General features: G+C 38.6%; 2 protein-coding genes across 2 annotated transcripts; one reads left to right on the top strand and one right to left on the bottom strand.

Moving 5' to 3' along the window:
• Nucleotides 642–5,549, top strand: LOC109846002 (cytochrome c1 2, heme protein, mitochondrial-like). The gene is made up of 7 exons (XM_020415226.1): nucleotides 642–795; nucleotides 1,002–1,071; nucleotides 2,291–2,496; nucleotides 2,887–3,166; nucleotides 3,263–3,334; nucleotides 4,442–4,558; nucleotides 5,499–5,549. Exons 2-7 carry the CDS (start codon nucleotides 1,012–1,014, stop codon nucleotides 5,547–5,549), a joined length of 786 nt encoding a protein of 261 aa, XP_020270815.1. The 5' UTR covers nucleotides 642–795; nucleotides 1,002–1,011.
• Nucleotides 10,535–11,936, bottom strand: LOC109829161 (WAS protein family homolog 1-like). The gene is made up of 3 exons (XM_020396302.1): nucleotides 11,886–11,936; nucleotides 11,354–11,784; nucleotides 10,535–10,904 (listed from the first exon to the last, which is right to left on the bottom strand). Exons 1-3 carry the CDS (start codon nucleotides 11,934–11,936, stop codon nucleotides 10,787–10,789), a joined length of 600 nt encoding a protein of 199 aa, XP_020251891.1. The 3' UTR covers nucleotides 10,535–10,786.

Here is a 16,620-nt window from a genome sequence, read left to right as displayed (position 1 = left end):
ATAAGGTTAACTTTTGCAGAAACAATTTGGCACGTAAAAGGATGCATATAGGCCAAGAGTACTAAATATTGATAAAATAATATTGTGACGTAGAATATTTTTGACATAGCCACATTCCTTTTGAGTTTTGATAAGGGAAGCACTCTTTTAAGTTTTTTTTTTGTGGAAGTTAAAGTTTAAAATCCATGAAACTATCGTAATGTAGAATCTAAAAGGGAACCAAAAAAGAATTTGGATTCTTTCCACTATAAAAAAAATAGTGAAGAGACCACTATTTTTAATCTCAATCGTTGATTACTTAGTAGTCGATTATTGTACAATCTAAATCTAACACTCACCGTAGCCTCGTGTATTACACCCATTTCTAATTTGCACTCAAAGAAAAAATCATAACAATCAACTAGATAATTAATAATTGTGATTATGTAGTGGTTCCTTCATTACTCTTAGACGGTGGACCGGAGAGGATCCGAATCCACCAAATGAAACGTAGAACTGGAATTTTGTACGTGAAAACCTCATGGGCTGTGCTATAGGGGGCTGGCTCATCGGGCCATGAGTACCTAAATCCCATAAACCTGGCCCAATTTACCGGTGAATCCCCCGTAACCTGGCGACTTCGTCTCGCGGTTCCAGCAGGTAACCTCGCCGCGTGTCAACCTGTGATAGCCGGTGAGGTCCTGCTTCGTGTGGCGATTAGAGATCGAGCGCACTCTTTTCTCCGGTCACCCTTTAATTTGTTCTCTCTAGGGCACGGATCGCCCGATCCTCGTCGGAGCTCGCCGAATCTTACAGGTCTTCAAAAATCTCACCTCATCTCGTTTGAATCTGAAGCCTTTTGATATTTCTCCTCTTATTTCGATTCTATCGTCTTCTTTTGATCTATCGCGTTAAAAGTCTAGGGTTTGAATACATTTAGATGCGATCTCTAGTAGGAATGTTTATCCTTCTGAGGAATTTTGGATCAAAGAAATGATTTTTTTTCGTGATTCAAAATCTAGGGAGAATCTGATGGCCGCTGGAAGAGGAATCAACCAGATACTGAGAAAGAAATTCAGTTTTCAGACTTCGGTGCGTCTCCCCACATTTTCTTTTACTTTTCTATTTACAGGCGATTAACTATCTTTTAGCAATCCTTTAGATGTGAGCTAGTGAGGATCAAGGCGTTTATACTAATAAAGGATTTTTGTTTTTTGGGGTTATTTTTCTTCAATTCTAGGTTTTCATTGGCGCGTGACATTTTGGATAGAATTAGTATGTTTGTCGGAGTTATTTTACCAATTAAACCTAATGTCGTGCTAAATATTTCATAACAATGCACAGTATATTCTGTACTTAGCTAATTAATGTGTGTTTGTTTTATCTATGTTTGGTACACAAGGTCACCTCGTGCTGTTCAACTTAGACACAGAAGTGTTGAACATCGGAACCCTCCAATTCATGTTGGCCGCATATGTGTTTTAAGCATGCTTTTTCTTCAACTTGTACATGTATCCGGTTGGTATCCAACAAAAAGAAGATTAAATTGGATCGATGATGTATAAATTATTGGCTTTTTGTTCGTGGGGTCAAAATATGCTTCGTTCCTTACATGTTTTTGAGGCGAACAAGGAGTTTTACATTTTGTAAAACCTTGGAGAACGCACCCCTAAATTTAGCTATTAGTGGAAGAAAACCTAGTGCTACCGTCTCTTTATTTGTTTAATGTTGGGCTGATAGACCTAGTGTACCACGATGCTTTTGCCGCATATATCCGCAAGTAATGATGGATACTCCAAATTTCAGTCTGCATAAGTGTCCTCCATATACTACTCGTTTTATACTCTACTTGTGAGCTGGAGATATTGTTCCTTTGGGGTGATCGTTTACGCACTTTTTCTTCATTTCAGTTAATGATCTATGGTAACATTCAATATGTTTTTATCATTTACTGGTCCAAATATATAATTGGTCATGGTATGGAATAAATAAAATCTTCGTAGTTTTTGTTACCGTGTACATTTTTATTAGATATGGTTTCTTGACAATCAAGAACCTTAATGACCCTGTTTACTCAACATGTTCACCTTTTGACAACAAATTCTTCCAATATTATTGTAAAATTTTGTTTTAACTGCCAGATTACATGACTATATAATATTATTTCACTTTTAAGTGTCATGTTAACATAATTATTAGCTTGGTTGTGAACTGAGAGGACTGATTCTTGGAAATGCGGTATTGTTTTCATATCAATAGGCTACTGCATCTGGTGATTTTGTCTGCTAATATGTTCTTCTTTACTATGCAGGCATCATTTCTATCAAAGCAGGAACAAGATGCTACTGCATCTGCTGGTGTGAAGTCTCTAAGAGCATTGGCACTCTTTGGAGCTGGTATTTCTGGAATTTTGAGCTTCTCTACCATAGCATCTGCTGATGAAGCAGAGCACGGTCTCGCATGTCCCAGCTATCCTTGGCCTCACGAAGGCATTCTTAGTTCCTATGATCACGCATCGTGAGTATTTGACTGATCATCGTTATGGAAGCTTACCTTATTATTTATTCTTCTAGATATAAAAAAACTCCTCAATTATAGAAGATAAATTATCTTTCACAAGTAAACATGTTAATCGTTCTAGATATTCTTTTTTTTATTTATATTATAACATAGAATTAACTGATGTTTCTCAGAGACTCTAGGTGCATAATTAGGTATAGCAGCCTTCATGTTCTTGAGAAAAAAAAAATTCAGATATACTTGCATGGTTACGTGAGTTAGAAACAAGCTGCAAGTTTTTTTGTAGATCAATGGACAGATATAGATTACCTTTAGTTGTCAGCAACATTACATTCTTTTTAGATACTTGGCCTACCTGACACTTCACTTTTTGACTGATCTGAACAGCATCCGCCGTGGTCACCAAGTGTACCAACAAGTTTGTGCTTCTTGCCATTCCATGTCTCTGATCTCATATAGAGATCTTGTTGGTGTAGCATACACTGAAGAGGAGACAAAGGCTATGGCTGCTGAAATTGAGGTGGTTGATGGTCCTAACGATGAAGGTGAGATGTTTACTCGTCCTGGTAAATTAAGTGATCGGTTCCCTCAGCCATATACAAACGAACAAGCTGCAAGATTTGCAAATGGTGGGGCATATCCTCCAGATCTAAGCCTGATAACCAAGGTATTTACCCCACCCAAGTGTGGACTCTAGTTCCTTGTATCGTCTCATGTAGCCTTTGCTCAGCTCCTTTTTTTTCCCTTTCATTTTCCTTACCAGGCACGACATAATGGTCAGAACTATGTATTTGCTCTTCTCACTGGCTACCGTGATCCTCCTGCTGGTATTTCGGTAATGCTCCACTTCAGATTGAAAAATTTTGTTTTCCTTTCATCTGCTTACGTCAATCTGTCATTTACACTGTTCAATAGCCACCTGCATCTTTCACTGAATGTTTGTGACCTCTAATCATAAAAACAAAGAAAGATAATACAAGCCTAAACAATGTGTAACATAATTTTGTTTTAGCTTTGTTAACTGTGACCACCTTGTGTAACATAATTTTGTTTTAGCGTTGTTAACTGTGACCGTAAGTTAGAGTTCCTTTTTTGGGGTAATTGTCCATGTTCTCATACTATTGGCCATTGTAAAGATCCAATACTAGGAATTCTCTATTCTTCACTTGCATGATGCTTTCCATAACATATTGTCAGCATATGTGCTAGCGTGTTGTTTATATGGATATCATTAGTTGTTTCCTCTACGCTGATCCTCTCCTGTTTTGTGAAAATATTTATCATCTTAATTTGCGGAAAATAATTCATGTCCAAGATGCAGTATCAGCTCTATCTCTGTGTTCTAACTGGTTGAAATCAAACAGCAGTTTTCATTTGGGTGTAGTTGGAGCTACGCAGGGGTTCAACACCCCCCCACAGTTTTATGCTTAATTAGAATGTGATTTTATTCTTCTGGTAAATTAGGGTAACATAGACCTTAAATTCTTTTATCTGTGCAGTTTATTAAATGTCTGCCTTGGTAAGTCACAAGGTTTTCATTATAGTTTAGCTATTTTCTATGAAGTCATGCTGGATACCCTAATTGATGGATTGATTAACAGTGGATGCCAATAATCTCGACATCAACCCTTGTCTTAATTATTTGTTTCTTATGTTTTTCTTGTTGTCATTGGAGGAGAGATTCTTCGGAAAGGGTATTAACTCTTAGGTATTCTCAATATATAAAACTAATGCATGTAATTAATGGAATAACTATTTTCCTGTCATTTTAATTGCGTTTACTTTCTGTCATCTTAATCATCTAGGAGCCATTGCTGTATTTACTTTTTGTAACTGTTTCTTGTATGGTTTAATTTTTTTATTATTAGCTTTATGCTACTTAGGAAGATGCTGTTCTTTTTTCATCAATTATTTTCTACTTTCTGCTGACTGGAAAATGTAGATTCGAGAGGGTCTCCACTACAACCCATACTTTCCTGGTGGTGCAATAGCTATGCCCAAAATGCTTATTGATGGTGCTGTGGAATATGAAGATGGCACCCCTGCAACTGAAGCTCAGGTACTCCTTTCCAAATACTTATTTACATGACATGTTCTCTGTATCACTATGATTTCCATTATCATCATTAACAAATTTTCCCGTGGAAATAGATCCAGCTTTTTGACCAGATTCTATGACCATTTGTCAATCTCATGTCAATCTTTTGCATCCCATACCAAGTTCTCGGCTTAGGCTTATAGAGGATTTGCCATAAAAGCTATTGGGGAAATCTCGGATGGCCAAAATCCATATCGAATTGCGAATAATGGTAAACTATCGGGATATGTAGTAAATATCAGAGTGCTATATTGGACGATCTTTTTGTAAAATGTAATGTCTTAATATGTAATCTAAACATAATTAATAAAATCTAAGCATACAAAATATAAGTAATATACATTTAGGATCATTAACAAATTGTACAAACGTGTCTTAGGGAAGTAACTTACTAGAATTTGCTTAAAAATTTTAATTGGGTTGGAATTTTTGCCACAAAACCTTAAAGAAGTTATTGCAGAACTACAATGTTTTGCAACAAGTCATATAAAGATCGGCCTAACATATTGACTAATATATCGGTTATGTCAGGGATATATTGCCCAAAAATTGCCAAAAAATCAGTAGATGATATTGAGACCATATCATTTTACGACAAGTCTTATAAGAGGATATATCGGCCTAAATGTTGGCTATATTGGGGATGTTAAAAAAAATGCATAACAGGCTACAGAAGCGCTGGCTGAATGGAAGTTTGATTAAGCTATCTTTATTGACTGGTTTACTACTTACAACTTAACAAGAAAACTAAAAGAAATACTTCTCGACAATTCACAACCACACTGCTCCTGTGAGGCATTGCTAGCCGAAGCTTAGGTGAAACATAACTCCTTATCATCATCCGCGTATGCATTTTGTTAGCATATTCTGAAGACTGATGGTCCTTCGTTAATTAATGTAGATGGGGAAGGATGTTGTTTCATTTTTATCATGGGCAGCAGAGCCTGAGTAATACTGACATCATTAGAATATAGTTTGTGACTTTTTAATACAAAATTGATCACACCCATTATCTTGTTACAGATGGGATTCAAATGGATTTTCGTACTATCCCTAGCTCTCCTCCAAGCTGCTTATTACCGTCGCATGAGGTGGTCTGTTCTCAAATCACGCAAGCTTATAGCTGACGCTGTTAACTGATCCCCCGACGCTGTGGTTTTCAAACCTTCTACTTTTATTTATATCCAAAGGATGACAATAACGAGTCTGGATAATGTACACGATGCCTACGAGATGGAGCTTCATCTCAATTTTTCTTCTGAGATTTTTTTTTCTTCCTTCTTCTTTCAAATACAATTTTGGATGTTGTGTTGAAACGCTAACCTTTGCCTGGAACCGGCTTTTGAGGTGTTGTGTAATAATTCTTTTTGGCAGAAGCATGTTTCTGTGGTTTTCATTCAGTGACGGTTTAATAACATGCCTCAGGTTTGCGAATTATCATTGAAAGGCGATATGGAATAAGGTCAAAAGTAAGAACTAGATCAGTGAATGGAACTCTGAATAACTTTATAGCTCATCCTTTGCTATAATGTTTGAACTAGCATGTGCTAGATTTTGAGCCTGTTCTCTGTACGCATGTATGTAAATATATCATGAGTATAATAACATAAAATTCTTGGAAGATTCAATTGGTAATTGAAATTAGATCTTCTATTCAAGTTTCCGTGGTTCCGTCATAATTTGTGTCTAGTCTAATGTAAAAAAATATGAAAATATGATGGTAAACATATGCATGAGGGGTTATAACCCAGAGGAAAAGATTAACGTGGGGTGTGAGAAAAGATGTTGGTGTAGAGCAAAACATGGGTGTTTCTTTGTCCACCACCTTGAGATTGATATACACCATGTTGACCTTTTAGAGCCTTTCACTCATTCTTATGTGTGCGAAGCAATTTGATGTAGAAAGATCAAAGACTGAAACATCCGTATTAACTCCTAGGATCTGATGTGAGAGAGAGAGAGAAGAGAGAGAAGAGAGAGAGAGAGAGAGAGAGAGGTGGTGCAGTGGAGTAGTTAAGCGTGAGAATCTTGTGAAGAGTTTTTCTTTGCACGCCCTGAGCCACTCGAATCATGAAAGCCAAGGGGGGCTTTTTGGAGGCTCCCCTCCTTTTCCAATCTCTTTCCTTTTTTTTTCCTCCTCCCTCTGTGTAAGGATATAGCATTAGTGAACATATTTTGTCCGTTTTTTTAACCGGAAATTCTCGCGGGTCCCTGCCGAACCTGTCAATTTTATTTATTAGCGGTAGGAATAACCATTAAAAGCTTACAAAAAAGTAGGGTCCTGAAAAAACATTTGAACACGTGAAAAAACAAGATGTAAATTATCATAGGATGTGCGTTGTCAATTTATTAAAAAATGAGTTGTCAGAGGAAACGACGGGATCCATATTTCAATTTCGTAACTGCTTCATTTTAACTAGCATGAAAAGTCGCACCATTTGCCATAAAATGAACTATAGAGGAATACTATGAATGGCCGCTTAGTAAAATGAACTATAAGATAGGAGATTCAACACTAACATGACGAGATTTATCACTCTGTATCTCTTGACAGCTCATTTAACATACATACCACATACGAAGAGTGTTGCTACGGGGACCCAAAATATGGGACCAAGGGAGGGGACAAGTGAGGTGTCCCCACCCTTGGTCCCATATTTTGGGTCCTTAAGTCATTTTCCACACACGAATTCACAGCGGACAGGGTCATGAAAACATCTCATATATGCGGCTAACCGTTACTTGAACTTCTTCATAGAGTGGACTTATAACTTTTGAATATCAATGAAAAGAAATAATGAAAAAGGGAGGTGCAAGCTAAAACTACATAGTGAAAGCAGCCAGAGGATGAGCTTTGTCCCCGTTTGCGGTGTCATGGCAGAGCAACTTTAACGCCGCTGTCCCTGCTTAATGGTTGGGTGAGAATGGAATATTTGGAGGGAATTATAGAGATATTCAAGATCATATCAATTTTTGTAGTGTATATTTCCAAAACTTCTTTCTAGGCACGCACATTCTGCGATCCTGCCCCCAATGCGAGGAAGAGCTAGGTCTATTCTTAAATTATCATAATATAACAAACTTTAATCTTATTTTTGTATTTAATTTTGATTTTCGATGAGGCCCCTTAACTGATTGATGCTCATGTTTTAACTCTTTCACAAATCGATTAACGCATGCATTTTTTCATATAAAAGCAAAGATTTTATCCGTATTGTGAAATATATATGTTTCTCTAATGATCAGGGGCGTAGCCAGAGCTTGCTTGCCCTGGGCAGATGCCCAGGGCAAGAAACACCGCCTCTCCCACGACCTCTGCCTCCTCCCCTCGCTTCCCCTCCCCGATCTTGCCACTTCACCTCCCTCTCCCACAGATCCACCTCCTCTCCCCCTCTTCCAGGACCTCCATCTCAACAATCCCCAGCCCTCCTCCCTTTCCCGCGCCTCCCTCCTCTCCCTCACGACATACTCGTAGACCACATTTATTTTTCGTCCAGGGCAAAAAATAATCCTGGCTACGTCACTGCTAATGATAACTACACAGGGATGTGAAGACGAATATTCAGATCTGGTATGTTGAAAGATGAACGGTTCAACGCGAGGATTCGGTGCAAATGAAGATCAAAATGAAGGGGATAAGCTTAATTTTCCTATAGAATAAGTATATTTGTTTACATGTATATGATGAGCTTGTGTTATATACGTAAAGGTTAAGGGGTACGTTTCAAAAGGGAAGGCCTGTGCGTTATCGGTGTTGTGCATGCGCAAAGGGATGATGAGTTGAGACTTAAAATTAAAAGAGGATCCAAGTTGAGTTTTGAGTTTGGGTTGAGGTTTGTCTCTTTTATTTATGGTTTTGTTTCTAAGTTATGAGTCACCCACTAAAAAGTAGAGGCCTTGATCCTTCACTCTCATCATTCACCTCACCTTCTTCTTCCTCCCACTCGCTTGTAATCCCAAGGCACCCCCTATAGCTTCAATAGCTACCCATCTCCTCTTTTATACCTCCCCCTCCTTCCCTTCTCCACTTCATATTGTTCCTCTCTCTTTCATCCTATATATTTAGAGCTCATTTTCTTTCAAGTGTTTAGGTCTTTGTTTCTGCTCCACCAGTTGATTACCATGCGTTTTTTTCTTCTTTCCTCTTGGCTTCTAGTCCATTTGATGTAACCACAGTGCAACCAAATCTAGTCGTTCGTTTCTCCATCATCATGAGCTCTAGCTTCACCCACATCGGTTCATATAGCTAGCTAGGTTTATAGTAGGTCACATTTTTCACTTGAGCAGTACTCTGTGATCAATTTGTATATATACACAGTATGAGTTCTGATAAGGATTGAGGATTAGTAATTTTATACTATAACATGCTTCCGTGTCTCTTTAGTGGACGAGAGCTCATCTATATATTTTACCCAGTGCTACGTTTTCCTTAAAAAACCATTTCAGATACGCGTACAATGAGATTCGAGCCTGAACTATTTTGATCATATCATCAAAAAAATTACGAGAGGAGGGTTGAAGGTTGCAGTTTTATACACGAACTCCCTTACCATCGCTCATCGGAGCTTACTTTTATGTTGTTAAAGATACCAATCCGTGTGTCCCCTTAAACGTTATACGTGACGGTGTTGCAAGTCGGTGCTTGTGGATGATGGCGGCCGTGCTCGATGAAGCCGTTGACATTGTAGATTGTTGCAGTACATCTCGATGGCAGAATGAATTAGTGCACGACGTCGATGGATGAAACAAGCGATGTTGGTGAGGTTCAATCCGATGATTGGCTTTACAGTACAGTTTGTATAACAGTCTCGGATTGAGCCGCGCCAATATCACTTCCTCCGTTGCTTTCCTAATTCAAGTCAATGCACGGTACGTTTTTCTTTAATTTCTTACTTTATTCTCGGTTTAACTGCAAATATTATTTGTTTGTTTTAACTACAACTTCATTACAGTAGGTATGCATTGCACGCCCAATCAACTCACTAGTTCAATTACCTACGCCCTCTTTGATAAACTATTAACGCTATGAAGATGATCCGCTAGGTATCTACTCCTGTATGAATCTCTCGTAGTCAAGAAACTCATATTTTTACCCAAGAAATAAAAATCTAAGCCTCTATGGAATATTAGTACCCAAGAAATAGAAAACCTCTATGGAACCTTGTCAAATATATAGTGCTTCGTATATTACATATACGACAATATTTTTGACAACTAATTACTATAGAAAGCCTAAAACAATTTGTGTGTATACACAAACTCACACACAGAGTTATCACTCAATTTCATCAATAAGAGAAATCTTTTTCTGGCTACTAATGGATCTAACTAATACTGACAGGATTGGTCAGGCAAGAGGGAGATGGTCACAAACATGCTCGTGAACTACTCCTATTTTTCTTTCTTCTAATATATTTATAGCAACTTCTCTTGAATACGTGCACATATCACAGACATATAGAAGCTCATAAGCATAAAACTAAGTAAATTTTAGAGTAACGTTATAAATTCTCAACGTCAGTGTCTCCTCCCCCAGACTAACAGCTATCGATAATCGAATTTCATAAGTAAAAAAAAAAAATCAACAAGACCATAATCTTGAATCCAATAATCAGAAATCTTGGATAAACACATCATAAATCTCCCATTAGATAAACTAACAGGCCCTATAAATTTCACAAAGGCTCTTCATTCCACATATATGTCAATATTCGTACATATATGGATCTTCCATGTCTTCAAGATGCTATGCGATAATGTTCGCTGAAACAACAGTCCTTATTATGACTCATAGCATACAACAATGAATAAACTTTTTGTTAGCTTACAGAAGACTGATCTGTTCTTCGAACAACCTTGAAATCAAGTGAACAGAGTACCATAAAGTAATTTCTATGCCGAAGAACTAGAGATTTCTACCACACGATACAACAAGACTAATCAAAATCACACAAGGCTCTATTCCTAAGCATTAAAAATCTATAGTGTATAATCATACAAAATGAACGATACAGTACAATGCCTCTGCTCGTTGAACCTCATAAGAAATTTTTTATGAACCCAAAAACATGACATCAACAAGTTAATGCAAACTCTGCGACAGAAATCACACAACGTACAAGGACAGTGCAATTTTCTATAAAAAAACTCAGCTTCTGAAAAAAATTGGTCATCAGTCCTCATAAAACTTTAGAAAGGAAGATCACCCTCCGGAAGATCCCAGTTATCGTCATCCTCCTCCTTGGACTTTTTAGCAGCATCAGCATCAGCTTGAGCAGATGAAGTATTGAATCTCGGCACATACCGCCTACAAAAGAATTGAATGGTTACGGTTAGTTATCCTGCCATTGCGTCTACAATTTCTAGCATCAGAACTGTTAAATTCATGATGCAAGTTTCCATTGACTTTAAGCAAACAGTTAGGCAGAGGTGTTAGCTCCAAAAGCAAATGCTCTTTCACCTCTGCATTGGTATCTGATTGATGATAACTAATCAAACGTCTGAGGAAAAAAATAGCAAATGACAGAGCAGTTTTGCCATTATTACAAGATTAAAAATCATGGAAAACCAAATTGATGATATAAATTTCATATGCACTCCAACAGTTTGATTAGTTATCATTTTGTTAAATATTTAGCAAAACAGACTGTTTAACAAAATCGACCTTTTTTTGGCTCAATTTTCATAAATATTTAGCAAAACGGTAAATATTTAGCAAAATAGGTCTATTTTGCAAATTTTTTCTTATTTTTTCACCTCCTCCGATTTCGGCGAGCTGCTTCCTTCTTCTTCCGCTTCTTCTCCTCCTGAGTGTTCTCGAAGAACCGGCGGCGGCGGCACTCCTGGATGACTCCAGCCTTGGCGACCTCTCGCCGGAACCTCCGAAGGAGGACCTCCTCGGGCTCGTCCTCGTCGACGATGACCTGCACGTTGTAACCCGACTTGAAGTAGAGTACGTTGGCGGCGTTGCTGCTCAGGCCGGGCTGGGGGCGGCGACGGAGGAGGAGGAAGGAGACGGCGAGGGCGGAGGGAGGCGGAGGGAGAGGGCGGAGGTGAAGGAGGGGGGGGGAGGGAGGTTCAGGGTTTGGGGGGCGGGGTGAGGGGGAGGAGACCGCAGAGGCGGGCCATGGCGGCTTTTGGGGCTTGGTTTGGGTTTTGGGCTGCGGGTCGGGCCTGGTCGGGTTATCCTTTGTTATGACGAATTTTCGAGAGAAAACAGAAGATAACGGAACGTCTGGTGCACGTGCGATGCACGTGCCAGAGCCCGGCGAATAAAAAGCCTCGAGACCTTCGCATCTCGTCGGCCCAGCGCGCTGGGCAAAATCGCGCCTTTTTCCATGTTTTCGCCCGTCGCCATCGACTTCGACTTCACACGAAGAAATCAAAGATCGAGAGAAAATGGGCACCGCGTCGACGATGAAGCGAGCTCCTCGCAATGCCTGAAGAGGTAACCGTCCATTGTTATTTCGAACTGAATTTCTTTACTTCTAACGGTGAGTAATTGAGGGTTCGTATTAGAAAATAAAGGGCTCCAAACGCGTGCTAGTTTCCACTAATTTGGGATATTCTGACGGAGAATTGGATGCCCACTTTACTGCGGGTACAGGTGATTTTTCACGATGATGATTCTTTCTTTGCCACATTTGAAAATCCCTAGTTTCCACAGTTAGATTTGGTTGACCTAAACATGAGATGCATTTGTTTGTTTATGTTGTGAAACCACTGAAGAAGAAGAAAAAAAAAAGGAACGATTTTCTACGTATGTTGTGAAACCGCTGAAAAAAGAATGCTTCGCTACGCATGTTCGTTAGTGTATCTTTCAAATTGTAAGATGTTGTGCGCGGCGGCCAAACCGATAGGGTGCCGATAACAAATACCAATGCCAAGAGAGAAAGCCAAACTATCCAAAATAACGGCACAAACACAAACAAACGAATTTTACGTGGTTCGGCAAGTTGCCTACGTCCACGGGGCAGGACAAATAAAGATTACAAATCCACAAACTGATCTCTCACACAAAGCTCTCAATCTCTCAAAAAAAACCCTAACCAATAGCTTCAGAAAAGACTCTGTTCTGTGCACAAAACAAACCCCTTTTTAGCTCCAAAGAAAGCCTAAAACGTTGTTGCTATTTATATCAAACAGCAATCCCAACCAGAACAGGAAACCGCAATCAGGGCCAAACTCCCGCTCCGGTCGACCGACCTTGAAGCCGCGGTCGACCGGCCCGAAACACGAAATCTCAACAAAATCAATTACAGAGTTTCGGTCGACCGACAATGTGGTCCGGTCGACCGGATAGGGTCCGCGGTCGACCGACCTATCCTCGCGATCGTCTGAATAAAAGGCCAAAAGAATACCTTGTAGTGTGCTCGTTTTCGGTCGACCGGGCTGCATCCAAAATCCTTCCTGCTTCGTTTTTCCTGAACTTCTCAACTATTTTCGCCGTTTCTACATAAAATTGATCGACATAAGCTGTGACGAAGAGTAGACCCAAAGGCGCGCTGGGAAAACAAAAATGCTTGGAAATCATCTAATTGAGAAGTATGACTACAGTGCCAGAATTTCTGATAAGATACATCAAACCATTGATCAATATAAGGATGGAACTTGAGAATCTTCTGTAAATACTTTTTCCGCCTTGTTAGGATAGCATAATTATTAGCTTAAAATACTCGTGGCAATTGTTACACATGCAAGTAATTCCCTGATTGTTTCACCAGCCTCGTCCGCTTGAAACCCCTTGTGTTCACGCAACAAAACTAGTGTTAACGAACGGAGACCCGCATGCATCACATGGGATCTGTGTTTGTGTAAAGTATAAATCATTAAATGTAGGTGCTTTTGTTGCTTGATTGCGTCAAAGATTTCATAAATTCCTAGTGTACATTTCTTAACACCACAATTACAGATAGCTCATTGGAAAAATAAACTGTTTGCAACTCAAAGGACATGATGATAGATTGTTAGCTATCCTTCTGCTTAGTGTTTCCTTTTTTGAGTTCAGTATCATATTTGAGCAAGCAAACAGGCTACTACTCTGGACCTTCATAGCATATTTGTGTCTTGATCAGTGGTGATGAAGTTCTCTGTATTAGCGAATATAAATGTCCCTGTTTCCAGTTTATTCTTAATCAGAGAAATCAATATCCAAATCATTTATCCCCTTTTAATCTCCTAAGCATTAAAAAAGACCAACAATATAATTGTTTCTTCCCTTGGTGTTATTTATTTTCGTATTCCTTTCCTCGTACTTTCAATTTCTGAAAATTTTAGCTTTGTCTCATATCTGGGTTAAGTTAAAAGATTCACAATCTAAAATGAATTTGATGAAAAAGGAACTGACACCTAATTCCCTAGGAAATTTGAAATAACTGTGATTTTCATTCAAATGGAACCTGAAGATGCTTTCCAAGTTGGACATTTGGTCGCGTTCAAAATAAATTGAGTTTTTATCACGGAGTAAAAAGAACAGTTGAAAACTCAAACGAGTTGATCCTTCACACAATCATTCGTTCTGGGAATTCCTGCAATTTTTCGAAAGCAAAGGAAGAAACATATTTCTTTTGTGGAGTATTTATTACATGACTGTTGAAACCTTTTTCTTACGTTTCTTCATTTCAATAGTTTTAAGCATGTCTATTTTTTGAAAGAAAATGAAGTTGGTAAATCTATATTACTTCTATGCATTCCTTCCAACAAAACAAGTAAGGATGGTTATACAATGTTATATAGAGTCATTTAGCAATGAAATAGCTATAAGAATCTTGATATCCTAACTTTTGTCAATCCATCTATTTTGACGTCTGTGTATTTGATATGCTGCCTGTAAGAAGAGAATTATGTGGATGGCGTAGTTTAGGATGTTTACTGGGTTTTCTTCTTCTTACATGATAGTGAAATCAGAACTCCCTCAGTTTTATGCTTTAATGTGTATCTTTCGGATGTCACAGACGAGGATAAAGTAAGGTTGCATTAGGTAGCTGACAAGCAATGTAAACCTTAGTCAGATCTAGATGATATAAATATTAAAGGACATCCATTCAGGTGTCTATATCGGAGGAGAAGACTCATAATAAAACTGAATTGAAGAATAAAATTTATGTTGTCGATTCGAAAACTTGGAATAAAGGCTTTGTGATTGCTGTTGATATCTAGCTAATCCCATCTAACATCCATTAAGTTCACAACTTCGTGAGGATTTATGAAAGCCTACTGTTTAAAATAACAGAATTACTCGTGTCATGCTTGCCAGAATTTTATTTGGTGTAGCGCTTTGTCCCCAATCCCTACAAGAAGAATATGCAGTATATTTTACTTGATTACCATATACGTTTTTGTTCATATTAGCTACTTTCTTGTTTAGTTCACGAGATCTTTGTGGGTATTTGTCCATCTTAATTGAACATGTAAGAAAAATGTCTTAAGGACCCAAAATATGGGACCATTGGAGGGGACACGTGAGGTGTCCCCTCCAATGGTCTCATATTTTGGGTCCCTGTAGAAACGCTCAACATGTAAAATGACTTTTGTCTGACATCTTGCGGACACCAAATTTGTGGTCTCATGTTATGGCCAACGGTCCCACATTCTTAAGGGAGCTGGCAAGAAATTTAAATTTAAGGTTGGCCCCTCTTTCTATTTTTTATTTTCGGGTTAATTTCACTTAACCCCCTAAACTTTGGGGGTGTTACACATAACTCACCTAAGCTTTGTTTATTTCACATAAACCCCCTGAAGTTTGAGGTGTCTCACAAATTCTCCTGAACTTCAAATTTTTCTCACTGGATCCCCTACATGTAATTTGAATATAACTAAAATTTCCTTGAGAGAAAATATTCTTAACTTTTGCCATTTGTTAGTTACAGGCAATATACTACCTTTCTTAAATTTTTAATTTTTTCCTCTCAATGAAATTTTAGTTATTCGCAAATGTAGGGATTATAATGAGAAAAGTTCAAAAATCATGGGATTTTTTGTAGAGTGTGAAGATAAACAAAGGGTTAAGTAGGAGACTTAATGTGCAACTCCCCGCCCCCCCCCCCCCCCCCCGCCCCCACCCGCCACCCCACCCCAGCCACCACCAACCCAAAAAAAACAGTTCAGAAGGGTTAAGTGAAATTAACCCATTATTTCCCTACTCCATGTAATTTGCCATCCACTAGTTGTTCTACTTCGGTTGGATTGTATCATCACACGCTTATTTAATTTGCAGCCAACCGTGCCTTTTTGCTTTCCTATTGTTGCAACTTGCAAGCTCGTCTGAGGTCTTCTTTATGAAGATCACCATTATCTTCAGATATTGTTTCTAGCATTCACAGTATATTTATGACCATCTCGGTATCTTATTTCTTGCCATATTTACCCTAAGGTGCGTGTATACATGTACGTGTATGTGTGCGCGTGTGTATATACGTATATTCCGGTACTATATTTAACAGAAATAAAATTTTGTTGTGTTGGTGCCATAATGGACCATATTTGCTAACTATTTTCTTGAAAATTTTGGGGTGACTTCTTACTGCATTATGATTCTATGAATCAAGTCATGCAGTATGTTAGATGCAATTCTTCGAGGAATCAAACCGCCACGCAAACCGCCCCCACCTCCCCCCCCCCGTCTTTTTTTTCGCGCATCCTTTTATCCAGCAAAGCATTATAACAACAAGCGGTTGGCAGATTCATTAAAGGCGATTGCTGCAGTGCACGTACACTAAAAGGTAAGTGCTTCTTCAGAATTTATAACGCACAGAGAGGTTTGGAGTTACCACAACTTTCTGTGGAACTTGGGGGGCTTTCTTTCACACTTCAGCCAAGCTTTTTCTAGGATATACTTCGTCTCTTTACGGTTTATTAATTGCAATAATGTAAGGGATGCATTACAGAGAAACCCCATGAATTTTTGCGGGGCTGCGCTTGACCCCCATGGCCTGTTTTATTTCACTAAATCTTACCTCAAAGTTTCTTTTTTGGGGGAAAAAGAAAAAAGACAAAAACAAAACAAAACAAAACATTCCTTCTTA

Source organism: Asparagus officinalis, chromosome 1, assembly GCF_001876935.1.
Source record: "Asparagus officinalis chromosome 1, Aspof.V1, whole genome shotgun sequence".
NCBI classification, from domain to species: domain Eukaryota; kingdom Viridiplantae; phylum Streptophyta; class Magnoliopsida; order Asparagales; family Asparagaceae; genus Asparagus; species Asparagus officinalis.
Note: the sequence above shows the minus strand (reverse complement) of the source record. Positions and strands in the feature narration are given on the sequence as shown.